The 15,167-nt window shown below is 32.2% G+C and overlaps 1 protein-coding gene across 2 annotated transcripts; it reads left to right on the top strand.

The window, feature by feature from the left end:
• The first annotated feature begins 3,155 nt into the window (after positions 1–3,155).
• Positions 3,156–14,553, top strand: LOC123208941 (probable E3 ubiquitin-protein ligase ARI8). 2 transcript variants are annotated; one of them, XM_044626604.1, is made up of 15 exons: positions 3,156–3,451; positions 4,400–4,524; positions 4,974–5,079; positions 5,210–5,300; positions 6,376–6,548; positions 7,845–7,949; positions 8,131–8,219; positions 8,558–8,665; positions 8,772–8,862; positions 11,931–12,020; positions 12,998–13,045; positions 13,253–13,324; positions 13,403–13,502; positions 13,575–13,701; positions 13,858–14,553. In XM_044626604.1, exons 1-15 carry the CDS (start codon positions 3,254–3,256, stop codon positions 14,150–14,152), a joined length of 1,818 nt encoding a protein of 605 aa, XP_044482539.1. In that variant the 5' UTR covers positions 3,156–3,253; the 3' UTR covers positions 14,153–14,553. The 2 variants fall into 2 exon arrangements, with proteins under 2 accessions (XP_044482539.1, XP_044482540.1); XM_044626605.1 differs by lacking the exon at positions 11,931–12,020.
• The last annotated feature ends 614 nt before the right edge of the window (positions 14,554–15,167 follow it).

Raw genomic sequence — 15,167 nt, 5'->3', positions numbered from 1 at the left:
ATCGAGTCATAAGTCAAGCTTGAACCGAATCAAATCATTTATCTAGTTCGCAAGCCAAATCGAGTCGAACTCTCTATAGCTCGAGTTTGACTCGATTTTAAAATAAATCAAACCTCTTAATTCAAACTTAATTCATATTTGAAGTAAACAAATTTAAATCGATTTGAATCGACTCAAACCGATTTTCAAATCTGAATTAATTCAATTTGAAATTACTCCTAGTAATCAATAAAGGGTCAACTAACCCTCTTCAATTTGAAAATTTTTTTTATTATATATATATATATATATATATATATATATATATATATATATAAAATATTTATATAACCTCTACAATATTACATTTATCATTTTAAATTTAATTAATTAATTTATTTTTATTAATTTTAATTTTTCTATATCGTATTATTGAGTCAATTAATGGGTCCGTGTCCAATTAAATTTTATGATTCGAATCTTAAGCAAGTGGTAACCCTCCTCGTACACAAAACAAGACAAAATTATAGTCAATCATTTGTGTATTGAAGATTACTGTTATTAAGGACAAACAAATAGTGACTGTAACGCATTACCTAATTTTCCTGTATTCAATTATTACTGTCGTTGCACATGGGGAACCCACCTTTGAAAAATATTACATGGATAATTTTTATATAGAATAATATATTATTATGTAATTAAATAATTAAAAATTAAAAATAAATTAACATTTAATTATAAAAAAATATGTCATAATTTATATATAAAATTATATACATAATTTTATTATATATTTTTATATACTAAATTCAATTTGAAAAGTGACATACGCTAGACTAGGGTTGGAAAATGAGTTCGAATTCGATTCAGTTTGTATATAGTAGAGCTCGAATTTAAACTCAAGCTCGTAGAAGTCTAGTTTGAACTCGGTTTGAATTCAGTTTGACTTGTTATCAAAGCGACATTGTTTTATACATATTGATCAAAATGACAGTATCTTCAATACACATTGAGTTGTTGGCTTCTACTTTTTAAATTTAAAAAACTTGATAGCTTACTTATTTGCTAAATTTAATAACAAATTAATTCTTTTTTATAAATTTAATAGAAATTACAAAAAATACCTCAAACTAAATAAACATTATTCTCAATTTTTTAATTTTTTTCTCTAATTTATATCATTTTAATTAAAATTATTAAAAAAATTTATAACACAAATATAGTTTGGAGTGTCAATGACGTATAATTGTATGTTTAGAAAAAGCAATAATTTTAAAAAATTTTAGGTGCGGTAATAACTTTTTAAGGGGGTGCTTTTGAAATCTTAAAAAGGTTCACCTATTTTTGAAATTCTGAAAATTTCAATATGCAATGTAGTGGTTTAAAAAATGAAAATACACCATAAAACACTAAACATATAAAAAATTAGAGGTGTAAATAATACTATAAACTATTGAGGTTGCAGATATTTTTTTTAAATATATGGGGTGAATATGATATTTCCAAAACAAGACAGGGAAATGTTCATTTGTCCCTAATAAATTTTAAAAAAATCATTTACACCCTATAAGATTGTTCACATTTAGTCTAACATAATTGTTATTGTAATTTTTAAACCATATAAACAAAATAACATTTAATTACACATCTGCTATGATATTTAAATAAAATAATATAAATATTTTTTAACTGTCGTTTGACCAAATAATTTTTTCTTACCTAAGATTTGTTGAAAATGATAAATTCTCACTCTTTAAAAGTCAGATTCTCATCCTTCATCTACTTTCACTATTGAATTTGTTTTGTTTTCATAAAATAACTAATTTACCTTTTTATTAGAGTTATAAAATTGTCATTAACACTTAATCTGAATATCAAATTATTCATATATCTTCACTATTACATTTGGTCTTTTTTTGGGGGGGGAGGGGGGAAAAACCCCTAAACTTTTATTTCTAATTTTTAAAAATCTTTTCAAAATTGTCCTTAATACTCTTAATATTTTAAAAATTATAATTTATCCCAAAATTTTGAAAGAGGAAATAAAAATAGGAGGACAAAAGAAAATAGAAATAATAAAATAAAACAAAATTATAAAATATAAAAAATTATGCAAAATGATCTTCTTACCCTTTTACTTAAGGAAATTCATGAAAGAAAGTAGAATATCAAATTAAATTCATGGTTAAATTATTTTTAAATCGAGTTTAAATTTCAGTTAATTAATTTTTTTATATTCAAATCAATCTCGAGTTTAATTTTTAGTTGAATTTGACCTTGATTGATGACATTAGCATAACATTAACATGATGATTCAATTAGTTTGATTTAATAGTTGAATCGTGATTGATTCCATTCACTTAATTCAATTTCGAGTTAAATTGGTTTAATAACTAAAATAAGTTTAGTAATAATCCGAACTGAATTTGACACCAATTTTCATATTGATCCAAGATTGATTCTGAAATGCATTAATATGTTCTTCGATATGGAAGTTCGATGGCTTAACAAGACAATACACTAGTTGTAGAGTCCATTGATAATGACAAAATCATTTACGATTTCATAGTTTTATTTCTGTAAACGCTAAACATAGTTAGATGTGATAGTTCGTGTTATTGAATTGTGTTTATGTTGTATTTTCTTTTGTCCAAAGACACTTAACTCAAATCCGATCGAATTAGAATAATATAAAAGATATCTAATTCAAACTTGACATAGTTTATGAACGAGTTGATAAGATACGACTTAAATTAATTCTTTTAAAATATAATCCGTTTTTACTGTTGACCTATTTTGACATGAAATGACACATTTTAATAAAACTTTCGAATTATGTTAGAAGCATATAGGGTCAATCGAACACAACTTTATTAACATACGAGTTGATCTGAATTAGAATTCGCTTAAAAGAATTAGCCCGAGTATAACTTTTTTTACGTAGGATTAATAGGTTGGATATAAAATTGCTAACTTTAGATTTAATTTTAGGTAACTTTAGAATATATATATATATATATATATATATATATATATATATATATATAGATGTTATTTATAAAAAAAAAAATCTCAGATTGTCGTTGTCCACTTTTCTAAGTAGGACTAGTTACCTAATTAATTAATTAACACAAATTAAATATTAATTAATTATTAACATATTTATTTCTCCTTCATTTCCTTCTCACGTCATTCAACCAGGTCGTCCCTCTCTTTGTTCAATTCCTCGTCTTCTAGGGTTTCAATTCATCTCCAAATTGTTCGTTAAATTATGGAATCGGAGGACGATTTCGATATGCAAGACGCTAATGAATCGGCCGAGGATGACGATTTCTATAGCGGCGGCGATGACAACGCGGCCGGCCCTGCCCAGGCCTACGACAGTGACAACGATGCTGAGGTCGCCGATTACGAATTCATCGATAACGACTCTGATGATTCCGATGATATTCTCTCTCATCGTTACCAGGTAATCCCAATTTTTTCCGTTTTCGCAGTTTTTCTCAACTTCTTGTCCTTTTTTTGTTTGATTATTGTAGTTTTAGCTCAATTTTATGTAAAGTTGAGTTCTTTTTGGAGTCTTTTTCGAAATAGAAGTCCCTTATGACCAGCATTTATGCAGTGGATACTAAATTTCAAAGGTAGAAATGTAAATTATAAAATTTTGAAGTTTGATGTCTTTTTGGTATCTTAAAGAGATTGAGTATTTGTTAATTTGATTGACAATTAACGGGATTGAGTTAAGTAACGCCATAGATCATAAAGCGTGTTGTACAGATAACATTACTGTGTTTTTGCAACTCGGTGACATTGCTGTTTGTACTAATTTTGTTGCTGAAATTGAAATTTATTCAATTTTGTATCGCATTTGCAAAGTGTAATTGCTTGGTTCAGCTGAATTGAGGTTGTTATGGTAGTTGTGATTGAGTTTTCTATTTTTTGTTGACTATGGTTTAACTTGTTTTATATTTGGTTTATGAGCGTTGGGAAGTTTTTGTCAATTATGCTATATTCAGAGTGTGCACCAAGTGGGCTTTAATCTGTTTTGGTAGGTTTTTTGTGAATGCAAGTCATCAAATTTCACTAGATTGGTTTTTAAAAATATCGTGGTTGGCTTAAGTTAACAGATGTAATTGCAATCTTTTGCAGCCAATTTTTGTTTGATGAAAAACTTATTGTTGGAAACAACTTGAGGTTTTTTAATTTAAGCTCATGAGTTTGGCATGGAAGGCCTTCCATGATGTCAATACTTATTAGGCCATTATTTCAATAGTTTGATAGGATCATTAGGACATTTTTTTAACTCACTATTTATATTATTAAATGAATAACAAATCCAGTCTTGGTAAGCCCATATTATTTTTACTATAGATCTTGTTGTAATCTTTTATTCTAATGTACATTTTTCTTGTCTTAGCTAAATTATACCATTTTAAGTAAGGCGGATATTCGACAACATCAAGAGGAGGATATAACAAGGGTATCCACTGTGCTTTCTATTCCAAAAGTTTCAGTGAGTGTCCTGCTCCGCTTTTATAATTGGTAAGATGCAGCGTCTGATGTATAAAGTTGTTACTTTGTTTGAATGAACATTATTAACATGCAATTTAACTATCCTTCAGACTAATTGTAGGGTCCTTTTTTTACTGTTTTTTCAAATAGAACTTATGGAAGAAGAGGCTACTAGAGTAGAGCTTGTTAGAGTCGAGATTTTATGTAAAATTTGTTGGTTATTTGGTTAGAAAACTGTAAATGTGTTTCATGGTTTTAAATGACCAAAAAAGACTTTAATATACTAGAAGAGAGTCAAATTTATGAAATGGTATGGTGTCATTTAGAATTTTCAACAATTTAAATAAACTAAAGAAGATTTTATATGAGAAGCTCAAAATACAACTAAACAGTAGTTTTGTAGTCTTCCTATTCAATAAGCACTTCACTTGAATGTAGCTTGATGCTCTTACAAATCTATAATGCTTTCGGAATTGCAGGAGTGTCAGCAAAGTTTATGATGAATGGTTTGCAGATGAAGAAAAGGTTCGCAAGTCTGTTGGCTTATTGGAGAAACCAGTTGTTGAATTTCCTAATGCCAAAGAAGTAAGCGGCCAACATATATATTTTATTGAGTCTGTCAGCATCTTGTATTAAGATGTTGCTTGTTCGGTGAATTTACTTTATACTTTCTTCATGTGTAAATTTCTTCTCATATGTGCCTTTGATTTAACAGCTGAATTGTGGGATATGTTTTGAAACCTATCCATGTGATAGGTTGCATGCTGCTGCTTGTGGTCATCCTTTTTGTAATGCATGCTGGGCAGGTTTGTTCCCGTGCTGCAGGATTTATATTGTGATTTTACTTATTATACAACATGCATGAATGTTTGGTTAAGAGTGTATCGTTATCTCAAAATATATGAATCTCTGTTGTCTATTTTGTTGTAGTTTTGTAAGATAAGGATCTGTTTTTCGTTTTGTATACTGCTATTTTTCTTTATAGAGAAGAAAACAAAAAATTTGAGTAGGTATACTCTTCTTGTCAACTTTTTCCTCTGCTTTTACTTTCGATATTCTTTGTGTATGATTCAAATATCACTCTTGGTCCTTGATCTTGTTAAATTATATTTAAGTTTCGATCATGGGAACTCTGTGGGAACAAAATTGTTTACCGTACAGATGCTTTAGAAGTGAAGTCAATTTCTTAAGTGGCTGAACATTTTCCCCTTAATTTTTTTGTTAAAGAAGAAATAAAATCTTGTTGATGCTTGGGGAAATAATCATGCTTTTATTGTTACTGTATTATGTACTTAATAGAAAAAGCTACAAAAAGAGGAAGAAATAAATCTAGGACATTTAAAATAGTTGATGTTTGATTGCATGCGTAGAACTATGTTGTGCTCAAGGATGGAATAATGGTGAATGTGTTGTCGTATGTAATTTTTTTTATCCTACAAAGATTGAGGGAGGGGGCTCTCAAGCAAGGTTTTATGCACATTTTATCTCATTATTGTCGAATTAAAATATTCTATGTACATAAATTCTCCTCATTGTGTACATTGCTCCATATATCGCTGTATGTGCTGTTGGGATATATGCTTATAATTGGTAGAAATGCATATTAAAACATCAATAAAACTATGTGTATCTATTTTGGATACACAAATATGTACACATTTATATGTGTCATTATGTGATTGAGTGATTTTAAATTAAAAATAAAATAACATCCAATCATGTGATGACATGTGTAAGTGTGTCTATGTTTGTGTATGCAAAGTGGGTACGCATAGTATTGCTCTTAAAACATTTCAACTTACAGATATGTTTTTTTTCCTGAGAAGAGCACTTCCACTTCCATTTCCTTTATTTTGCTTATCATCTGTTTTTCCTCTTTAGGGTATATCAGCACATCCATTAATGATGGTCCTGGCTGTTTGACGTTGCGATGTCCTGACCCATCTTGTGGTGCTGCCATTGGTCAAGATATGATTAACCTATTTGTTTCTGATGAGGACAAAGAGAAGTATTCTCGCTATTTTGTTCGATCTTATGTTGAAGACAACAGAAAGGTAATAGTGTTTTATAGTTTTTAGCGAGTCCTTTGTTGATTGTACTCAATAAAAAAAAAGATCATGTGAGTCCATTATTATATGAAAAATAAAGTTCTGATTTCTTAAACTGAAGTATTAATTGTAAACCATTACATTCACATTATTGCTGAAAGTAAGATTGTGATATTAAGTAGCAGATTGTGCAAAATGTGTTTTGATCAGATAGATTGTATATCAGATTTTAAGGCAGTACGCTCTGATTACCAAAATAAAGTCAACTTTTAACTGCTGAATAAAACTGATTGGAAATCTAGTTGAAAGATATACAAAGGAGGTTTGAGCCTTAGAATGTCTGTTTTTTCTGGAATTTCTATGTAGAAGAGCCAGTAATTCAGTTTCAATCTGTAATGGCAGAATTTACTGCAACCAACTACCATAATCTTGTCTTGATGGATGTAAAAATATTTAATATGGCCCACTTAAAGCGATTCACATGATTACTAATTTATATTATCTTGTCAAATGTGCATAACTTTAGTTCTGAAAGCCTTAAAAAGAAATAAAAATAAAAAATCTGACATCACTAACAGAAACTACAAGATCAAACCAAATGGAATCAGTGAACATTATTGACCTTTGCAATTGCTGTATTATCTTAGATCACTTATATGTTGTGTACAGTCTGTAGGTCTGTTGCACCTTAAAATAAATTATGTATATGATTTTAACAGAAGTCTCTTTCCTTTGTATAAGAACCATTGGGTTTTTTTTTTTTTAAAATTTCTATTTTCTATGAGATATAGAGTGGTTGACCTACAATGTCACTATGTTTTCTGGGGTATTTAAGTTGTAAAGGGCAAGACATCTAAGCAACCTAGTCTCTGTCCATCATTTTTTTCTTCTCTGTGGTTGTGTTCCTTATTATTTATGGTCTGCAAGATAATCATAAAGCAATACTTCAATCTTCTATGAAACAATATTGCAAGGCTTTAGAATTGTTTTCTTATAAAAAAGAAAAATATTGTTTTGGATAATTTTAATATTATTTCTGGTATTTGTAAGTATTATGATAGTTTTGTTTATTGTTGCTTGTATTATTGTGCATTCATTACTACTCTCCTAATATACTCTGCTTTCAGTTAGGATGTCCTGAGGTGTTTTCAATTTCAAGTTTGTTTATGTGGTCCTGCATTGGAGTCACTGTGTGTTGCTGTATTCATATATGTGAACCTGACATTAGGATTCTAGACTTCTTTGTGATCTTCTCGTCTTCAGTGTTTCAAATCTTTTTTGTAATTTGGTTATTTTCTGCAGATCAAATGGTGTCCTGCCCCAGGTTGTGATTTTGCTGTGGATTTTGTTGTTGGTAGTGGAAATTATGATGTTACTTGCCGTTGTTCATATAGCTTCTGCTGGAATGTAAGTCTCTCTGACCACCAACAGATTTATGTTCTCCTTGTACTTTCTTTTTAATTATCAGTAGCACTAAATTAGCAAACACTCTCAACAGTATACCTCCTAGTCTTTGTTAACTATTTACCCAAAAAAAAAGTCTTTGTTAATTGATTTCTATGAAACATGATGTGAATTTCTCTTACAGTGTACTGAGGAAGCCCACCGTCCTGTAGACTGTGGCACTGTAGCCAAGTGGTTATTGAAGAACAGCGCCGAGTCAGAAAATATGAATTGGTACGCAGCAAGATCTTAGCAATGAGAATTACTCTTCTTATTTTATCTGGACTAGAGAAATTAAATTCAAACTTGGACCTACCTGAATGTCTTGACTTACATAATACTCTAAACACAGTTATTGAATCTTATGTGTCAGCCTCTTGAATACATTTAAATTTCTCACATCTGTGTGGATGTGTGTTCCTTGGCAATGATATACATGTTTTGGCTTAATGTGTTGAAGACAAAGAATTAGTCTGCATGTAAAGTTAACAACATTTTTTTATGTCAGAAAAAGAAATAGATCATTATACTATGCTTTCATTAATTACTGAATTATATGGCTGTGTCTTCAGGATATTGGCTAATTCCAAGCCTTGTCCAAGGTGCAAGCGACCAATTGAGAAAAACCAGGGCTGTATGCATATGACATGTACACCCCCATGCAAATTTGAATTTTGCTGGTAAGCTTCTATACATGTTTTAGACATTAAAACTTTAGGACCTGTTCAGTAGAATCACTTTTTCTTTCATGAACTTCTTTATCTATTTGAATTTACATGCATGCAGGCTTTGCCTTTGTGCTTGGTCAGATCATGGTGAGCGGACAGGTGGTTTCTATGCATGCAATCGTTATGAGACAGCAAAACAGGAAGGAGTGGTATGATAGTCTAGTTCAATTATTTTTCCTTCCCTACTAGCCGTTAACTCATTTTGCTATTGCTATTCTGAAATCAGAGAGAAGAAGGAAAAAAAACAAAAGGAGTTTAAAATATTTTTCTTATATTGATATAGAATAGAATATTGCAATATATATAGTTACAATGAAGTTATAGAAGGAAATAAATTAAGTCAAATTTCTAAAATACAGATTCTATCCTAATATGGCTTGATAGCCTTGCTAATATAATACAACTCAACACTCTCCCTCAAACTGAAACATATAAATCATACGCACCAAACTTGTTATAGATGAAACTAATTTGAGGACCTAAGTATGTCAGCTAGCTGATTATTTGAACTGCCATGACTTGTGGAGATATAACCTGACGGAATCTTTTCTCGAACAAAATGACAATCGATTTCTACATGCTTTGTTCTTTCATGAAACGCTGGGTTTGAGAAAATGTGAAGAGCAACTTGATTATCACAAAGTAATGACATCTGTGATATTATTATAAACTTTAATTCTTGAATCAACTGCTTTAACTAGATAAGCTCACAAGTGACTAAGGCTATAGTGCGATGTTCTGCTTCTGCGCTTAACCTGACAACAACATCTTGCTTTTTACCTTTCTATGATACAAGATTTCCTCCAACCAATACACAATACCTAGAAGTGGAACATCTGTCTGATGGAAAAACTGCCCAATCAACATTTGAATACCCAACTATTTGAGTATGTCTTTTATTTTTGTATAGCAATCCTTTTCCAGGTGCCCTCTTAATGTACCTAAAAATATGAACAATTGCATCCCAATGACTGTTATATGGAGACTAAAGGAATTGACTAACAACACTAATGGAAAAAGAAATATTTGGTCGTGTGATGACCATCTAGTCTTTGATATCTCCCAGGATTTGTAAGTGGCTCCTTCTCTCTAGGTAAAAGTTTAGTATTAGGGTCCATGGGAGAGTCTATAGGTTTGCAATATAACATTCTTGTTTCCTTCAAAATATCCAACGCATACTTCTTTTGAGAGATAATAATTCCAAATTTAGACTGGGCAACTTCTATACTAAGAAAATATCTGAGTGGCCCCGAATCTTCGGTTTGAAAGTGGCTAAACAGATGCTTTTTTAATTGCTCAATATCCTCCTGATCACTTCTTGTAATAACAATGTCATTAACGTAGACCATTAGATAGATATATTGTCCCTGTGAAGTATGTCTATAGAACACTGAATGGTTAGATTCACTTTGTAGCATGCTGAATTCTTGGATAACAATACTAAAGCGACCAAACCAGGCATGGGGAGATTGTTTCAAGAGAAGAATCAGATGTACTAGTCTGAACAACATTGGCAATTCGAGATGGATGACCATATAGCTTATAACATTTGTCCCTAGTGTGACCCCACTTGTTACAACAACTGCACTTTGGCCGATTTCCTTGGCCACTACAATCACCTGGCTATTGATTCTGGGAGACAAGGGCAGATGAGTCAAAATCGGTGGTACTAGAAGATCCAGTCATGATACCTAGGGAAGATACATGGAGTAGTTGAGCAAAGACTTCATAAAGGGTTAGGACGATCGCACTAGCAAAATTTGATCGAGAACATGAGTAAGGTTAGGAGTAATAGCGGTCAATGTGAGAATCATAAAAAATTTGTCTTACTGGGTTATGTATTCAGCTGCAGTTTTACCAGTAGGTAATAATAAGTTGAATTCAATTTTCAGGGATGTCATCTGAACAAAAAATTCAGACATGCTCATTCCTTGTTGTTTTAAAATAACTAGCGTCGATACAACAAAGTATGATTGTTGAATATCATTGGTGTATAGGAGTTTGACTTGATTCCATATGTCATTACATATCTTATAAGCTTTAAAAATAGAATGAAGTTGAGGATCAATGGTATTTTATGACATGTTACATAACAATGCATCAATCTTAGTCCATATAGTTTTGTCATATATAATGTCCTTAGCCTTCTTAGTGAGATGGTCTGCAAGACCCTATCCCATACACCATAGTTCAATGGATACAGCTCATGAGATATAATTATTGCTCCTTATTAATTTTTCCATAGTAATAACTAGAAGAGAATTAAAGGGAAAGATAGAACTTGATTTGGACCTCTTAATGGACATGTTGAATCACAAATCAGAGAACGGAAGAAGCTTCTAGAGAAAAGTGATGACTCGGAGCAACTAGAGGCTAAACCAGTTTGATTAGAAGTTTGCTGGATAGTGAGAGAGGGCTTTTGGATGTGTCTGGCAATGTGAACAATGGAGGAGGTTTTTGAAAATGTTATTGACAGCGCTTTTAGCAGCCAATGGAGGTGGCCTTTCAACAGAAATGATCGTTGGCTTCTATTGAGTCGATTGATGATGGTGGTGTAGTCCCACGCGCGCTGGAACAGTAGATCAAAGATAATGATCCGAGGAGGAAAACGTCCTGCGCATGTAGTAGATTCCAACGTTCGATGACGGCAGGGTTACCACAAATAGACTCGCCAGCGTCATCTGAGTTCTATGGGAGAAGTGGTGTCATCTCACGGTCGCCAGACTAGGAGATCGGTGACATAAGATACCGAGAGAACGAGCGGCATGTGGAGCCGTGAACGGCGACGCTCCTTCAACGAGTTTGACGGCGAGATAATTCCAGTCGCACTGGTATTAGCACGACCACTGGAAAATGACAAAGGCACGGTGATCAGAGAAACAACCGGAAAAAAAACTTGGATCCGCCTGAAAACTCATTGAGAACGTTGGAAAAATTTTAAAGGCCTAATATAGACTCTGATACCATGTGAAATTAGAGAGAAGAAGGAAAAAACAAAGAGGAGTTTAAAATATTTTTTTTATATTGATATAGAATAGAACATTGCAATATATACAGTTACAATGGAGTTATAGGAGAAAAAAAATTAAGTCAAATTCCTAAAATACAGATTCTATCTTAATATGGGTTGATAGCCTTCCTAATATAATACAACTCAACAGCTATTTGTGACATTATCGAGCTCATTTATAAATTTGGTCTATGTTGTTCCTTACAGTATGATGAATCTGAAAAGCGAAGAGAGATGGCAAAGAACTCTTTGGAGAGATATACACACTACTACGAACGATGGGCAACCAATCAATTGGTAAGTAAAGGTTTGTGAGATTGTAGCAACTTTGATGTAATTACTTCTTCTTGTGTTTGCAATGCTTAGTTATCTAAATAACCACCTCTCAGATAACACTAGGTTATATATAAGTGTGTATATATATATATATTATATTATATATACAATTTTACATAGGAAACATAAATGATTGTATTAATAAATGAAAAGAAGAAATATGCTAGTGTGTCTGGTATCAGTGGATGAGTTCAGATCACCTATTGAGAAGTGGGACAAAGATCTATACAATAAAGTCATTAAACGTTAATGTATTGGCATTGCAGAAAGAAAGCTGCTTGAAGTAGAGCTATACAATTAAAATAATCTTAAAACTGGAATAAAAACTAAATCCAAATCTCGTTCCAGTTGAAATGGTAAATTAATGGTTTCCCTGGAAAATTTTTAAATTGACCACATTGGAAAAGAAAACATACTTTTCCATGACACTCTAGAATCTTCTCCTTATGTTTTTCCAAAATTCATGTTATTTCTTTAACACCAAATGACCTAAAAAAGGGCTAGAACCACCTATTTTCAAAGCGTTTTGGCCTACCCACCTACACTGAATGCACAAATGGACTGTAGTAGAAGAGAAGAATAGTCTAGCCCAGTGGAGTTCACATCTTTACAAACAGTGGACCATAAGAATAAAGCCACTGTGCAATGGAGGAAGAGATGATCTGCTCTCTTTCTCTCCTTTATGCAAATAACTTGGCATGGCGATAAATCAGGCTGGATAGCTTTTTTGAGTAACTTCTACTTTTTTGGACTTTCTGAGTTAAGGTAGATAATTTAACAAGGGAAAAAGGAAAGCTGTATCACAATCTTCATTAGGCTGATTTATTTATGTTGTGAACCTTTAGAGAATAAGAAATCCTTGTAAATGATTAACTTGCTATTGATTTAGAAATCTAATATATGTCGAATTAGTCTAATTGTTTGGTTCCATGCTGCAGTCTAGGCAAAAAGCATTAGCAGACCTTCAGCAAATGCAGACTGTGTGTGTAAGTACATTTTCTTTTGTATTGTTGTTTACTAGTTGTCATACTGGATAGTTGATTTTGGGCTTGCTATCTAGTTTAGTTAATGTAAATATTGTGAGAAGTCATTTGATTACTTTAATTGAAGACCGATCAACACATTCTTGATTAGAGACGATCTATATTTGCTTCGTAAATTATGAAAGTGATGATGATTATGTATTATTGTAGCTTGAGAAGCTGAGCGACATACAGTGCCAACCTGAATCTCAGCTAAAGTTCGTCACGGAGGCATGGCTACAGGTACATATCTGATTTCCTGTTTTATGGCCTGAAATGTTCTGCTTTGGTTCTATTGTATAACATATCTTCTGTTTGTAGATAGTTGAATGTAGGCGGGTTCTAAAATGGACTTATGCTTATGGATTTTATTTACCTGAGCATGAGCATGCTAAAAGACAGTTCTTCGAGTATTTGCAAGGTACTTCAGTCCGCCTGAAAGCCTCATTATGTTCATGTTTTATATATTTCGATAACCCTCTTTACCATGCAGGTGAGGCCGAATCTGGATTGGAACGACTTCATCAATGTGCAGAGAAGGAGCTACAAGTTTACCTCGATGCAGAGGGGCCATCGAAAGATTTCAATGAATTCCGAACAAAACTTGCTGGGTTGACAAGGTTAGCATATGCCGCCTTCTTTTTTTTTTTTCCCTAGAATGAAACTTATAGTCTGGACAAGATTTGAATTCAAATGTAAGTTATTTTCCTTTAACCTTTCTGCTAAGGAAAGCATTCTTTTTCTATGTGATTAATCGACGTTCTCTTTGACAACAGTGTGACTCGAAACTACTTTGAGAATTTAGTCCGAGCATTAGAAAATGGTCTTTCAGATGTAGATACACATGCTGCCTGCAGCAGGCAAGGAAGCTCAAAGAACGTGGGAGGAAGCAATAGGGGAAGAAGTGGGAAATCCAAGGGTTCTACCTCCAAATCAAGTGGGTCCAACAAAAGCATTGACGTTGCAGGCCACTGGTCCTGTGGCCTTTGCAGCTACTATAATGTTGATTCCGCCACTGTTTGTGCAATGTGCCGGAGCTCTCAGAAAACCACATCGTATTGTTATGATTAACCCACCTGGAATCAGAGACATCACCTTCACCTCCACAGCCTTCTAGCTTCCATGACAAATGCCATCAGGGCATATCCCGAGGTAAGAACACTGCTAATATCTCCTTTAATTTTCTCTTAATCGAGAAATCTGATAAAAGCAAAATGGAAAATAACATACGGTGGGAAAGGGAAATGAAAACATGTTCAGTGCCATGTTGTTTTCTTGGGATATTATGTGTATATGTAAGCAGAGTCGACCAAAGATGTATCATTTGGGTGTCTCTCATTTATTGAAGTTACTAGATAGATTTGTATCACGCTTGAAGCTTCAACTGGATCTGTAAAATGGTAACTTTATTGGGGACAATGCAGCTTATTGCCCCCTGCCAGAATGAAATAAAACTATCACATCATTTGCTATTTGGTCTTGAGTTGATCAGATTTTGGTTTCAACTTAAGACAAGTTTGATTTATTCATAATTGAATAATAAAAATAATTTTAATACTCTAATTTTTAAATTATTATATTTAAACTCTATAATTTATATATTTATTAAATAATTAAAAAAATTTTAGAGTCAAATGAAAGCTTTATGGCTTTTAAAAGTTTATTGATATTTTGGTTGAGATGAATTGTGCGTTTTCAAGTTTATCGAAACAACCATTTTTAAATTCAAGTCCAGTTTGAGAGTCGAATTTAAATAACTCAAATTTAGTTCAAATTAGTCTCAAAGTCTAAACTCCTTGTAAGCATCTTGTTTTGAATGACACCTAAGAGTGAGCAAATTATTCGTTCGAAATCGTAGTCATTGAGTATTTGTTCGAAACCTGTAGAAAGATTCTGCCTTCTTCAATCTTCAGCAACACAATTTGCCCTTGAATTATTACATTTTTCTACAATTTTGCTATGTTCAGGTTTGCTTCAAAATGATTACGAGAATGCTTATGATATTTCAGACTTTGATATTGTTTTATACAAGCGATTCTTTATGCAATTATGCCAAGCTTCCTAAGATGACTAGTAAAATCAAATA

The sequence above is a fragment of the Mangifera indica genome, chromosome 2 (genome assembly GCF_011075055.1).
Source record: "Mangifera indica cultivar Alphonso chromosome 2, CATAS_Mindica_2.1, whole genome shotgun sequence".
NCBI classification, from domain to species: Eukaryota; Viridiplantae; Streptophyta; class Magnoliopsida; order Sapindales; family Anacardiaceae; genus Mangifera; species Mangifera indica.
The sequence above is the reverse complement of the archived record's forward strand: the minus strand, read 5'-3'. Positions and strand labels throughout refer to the sequence as shown.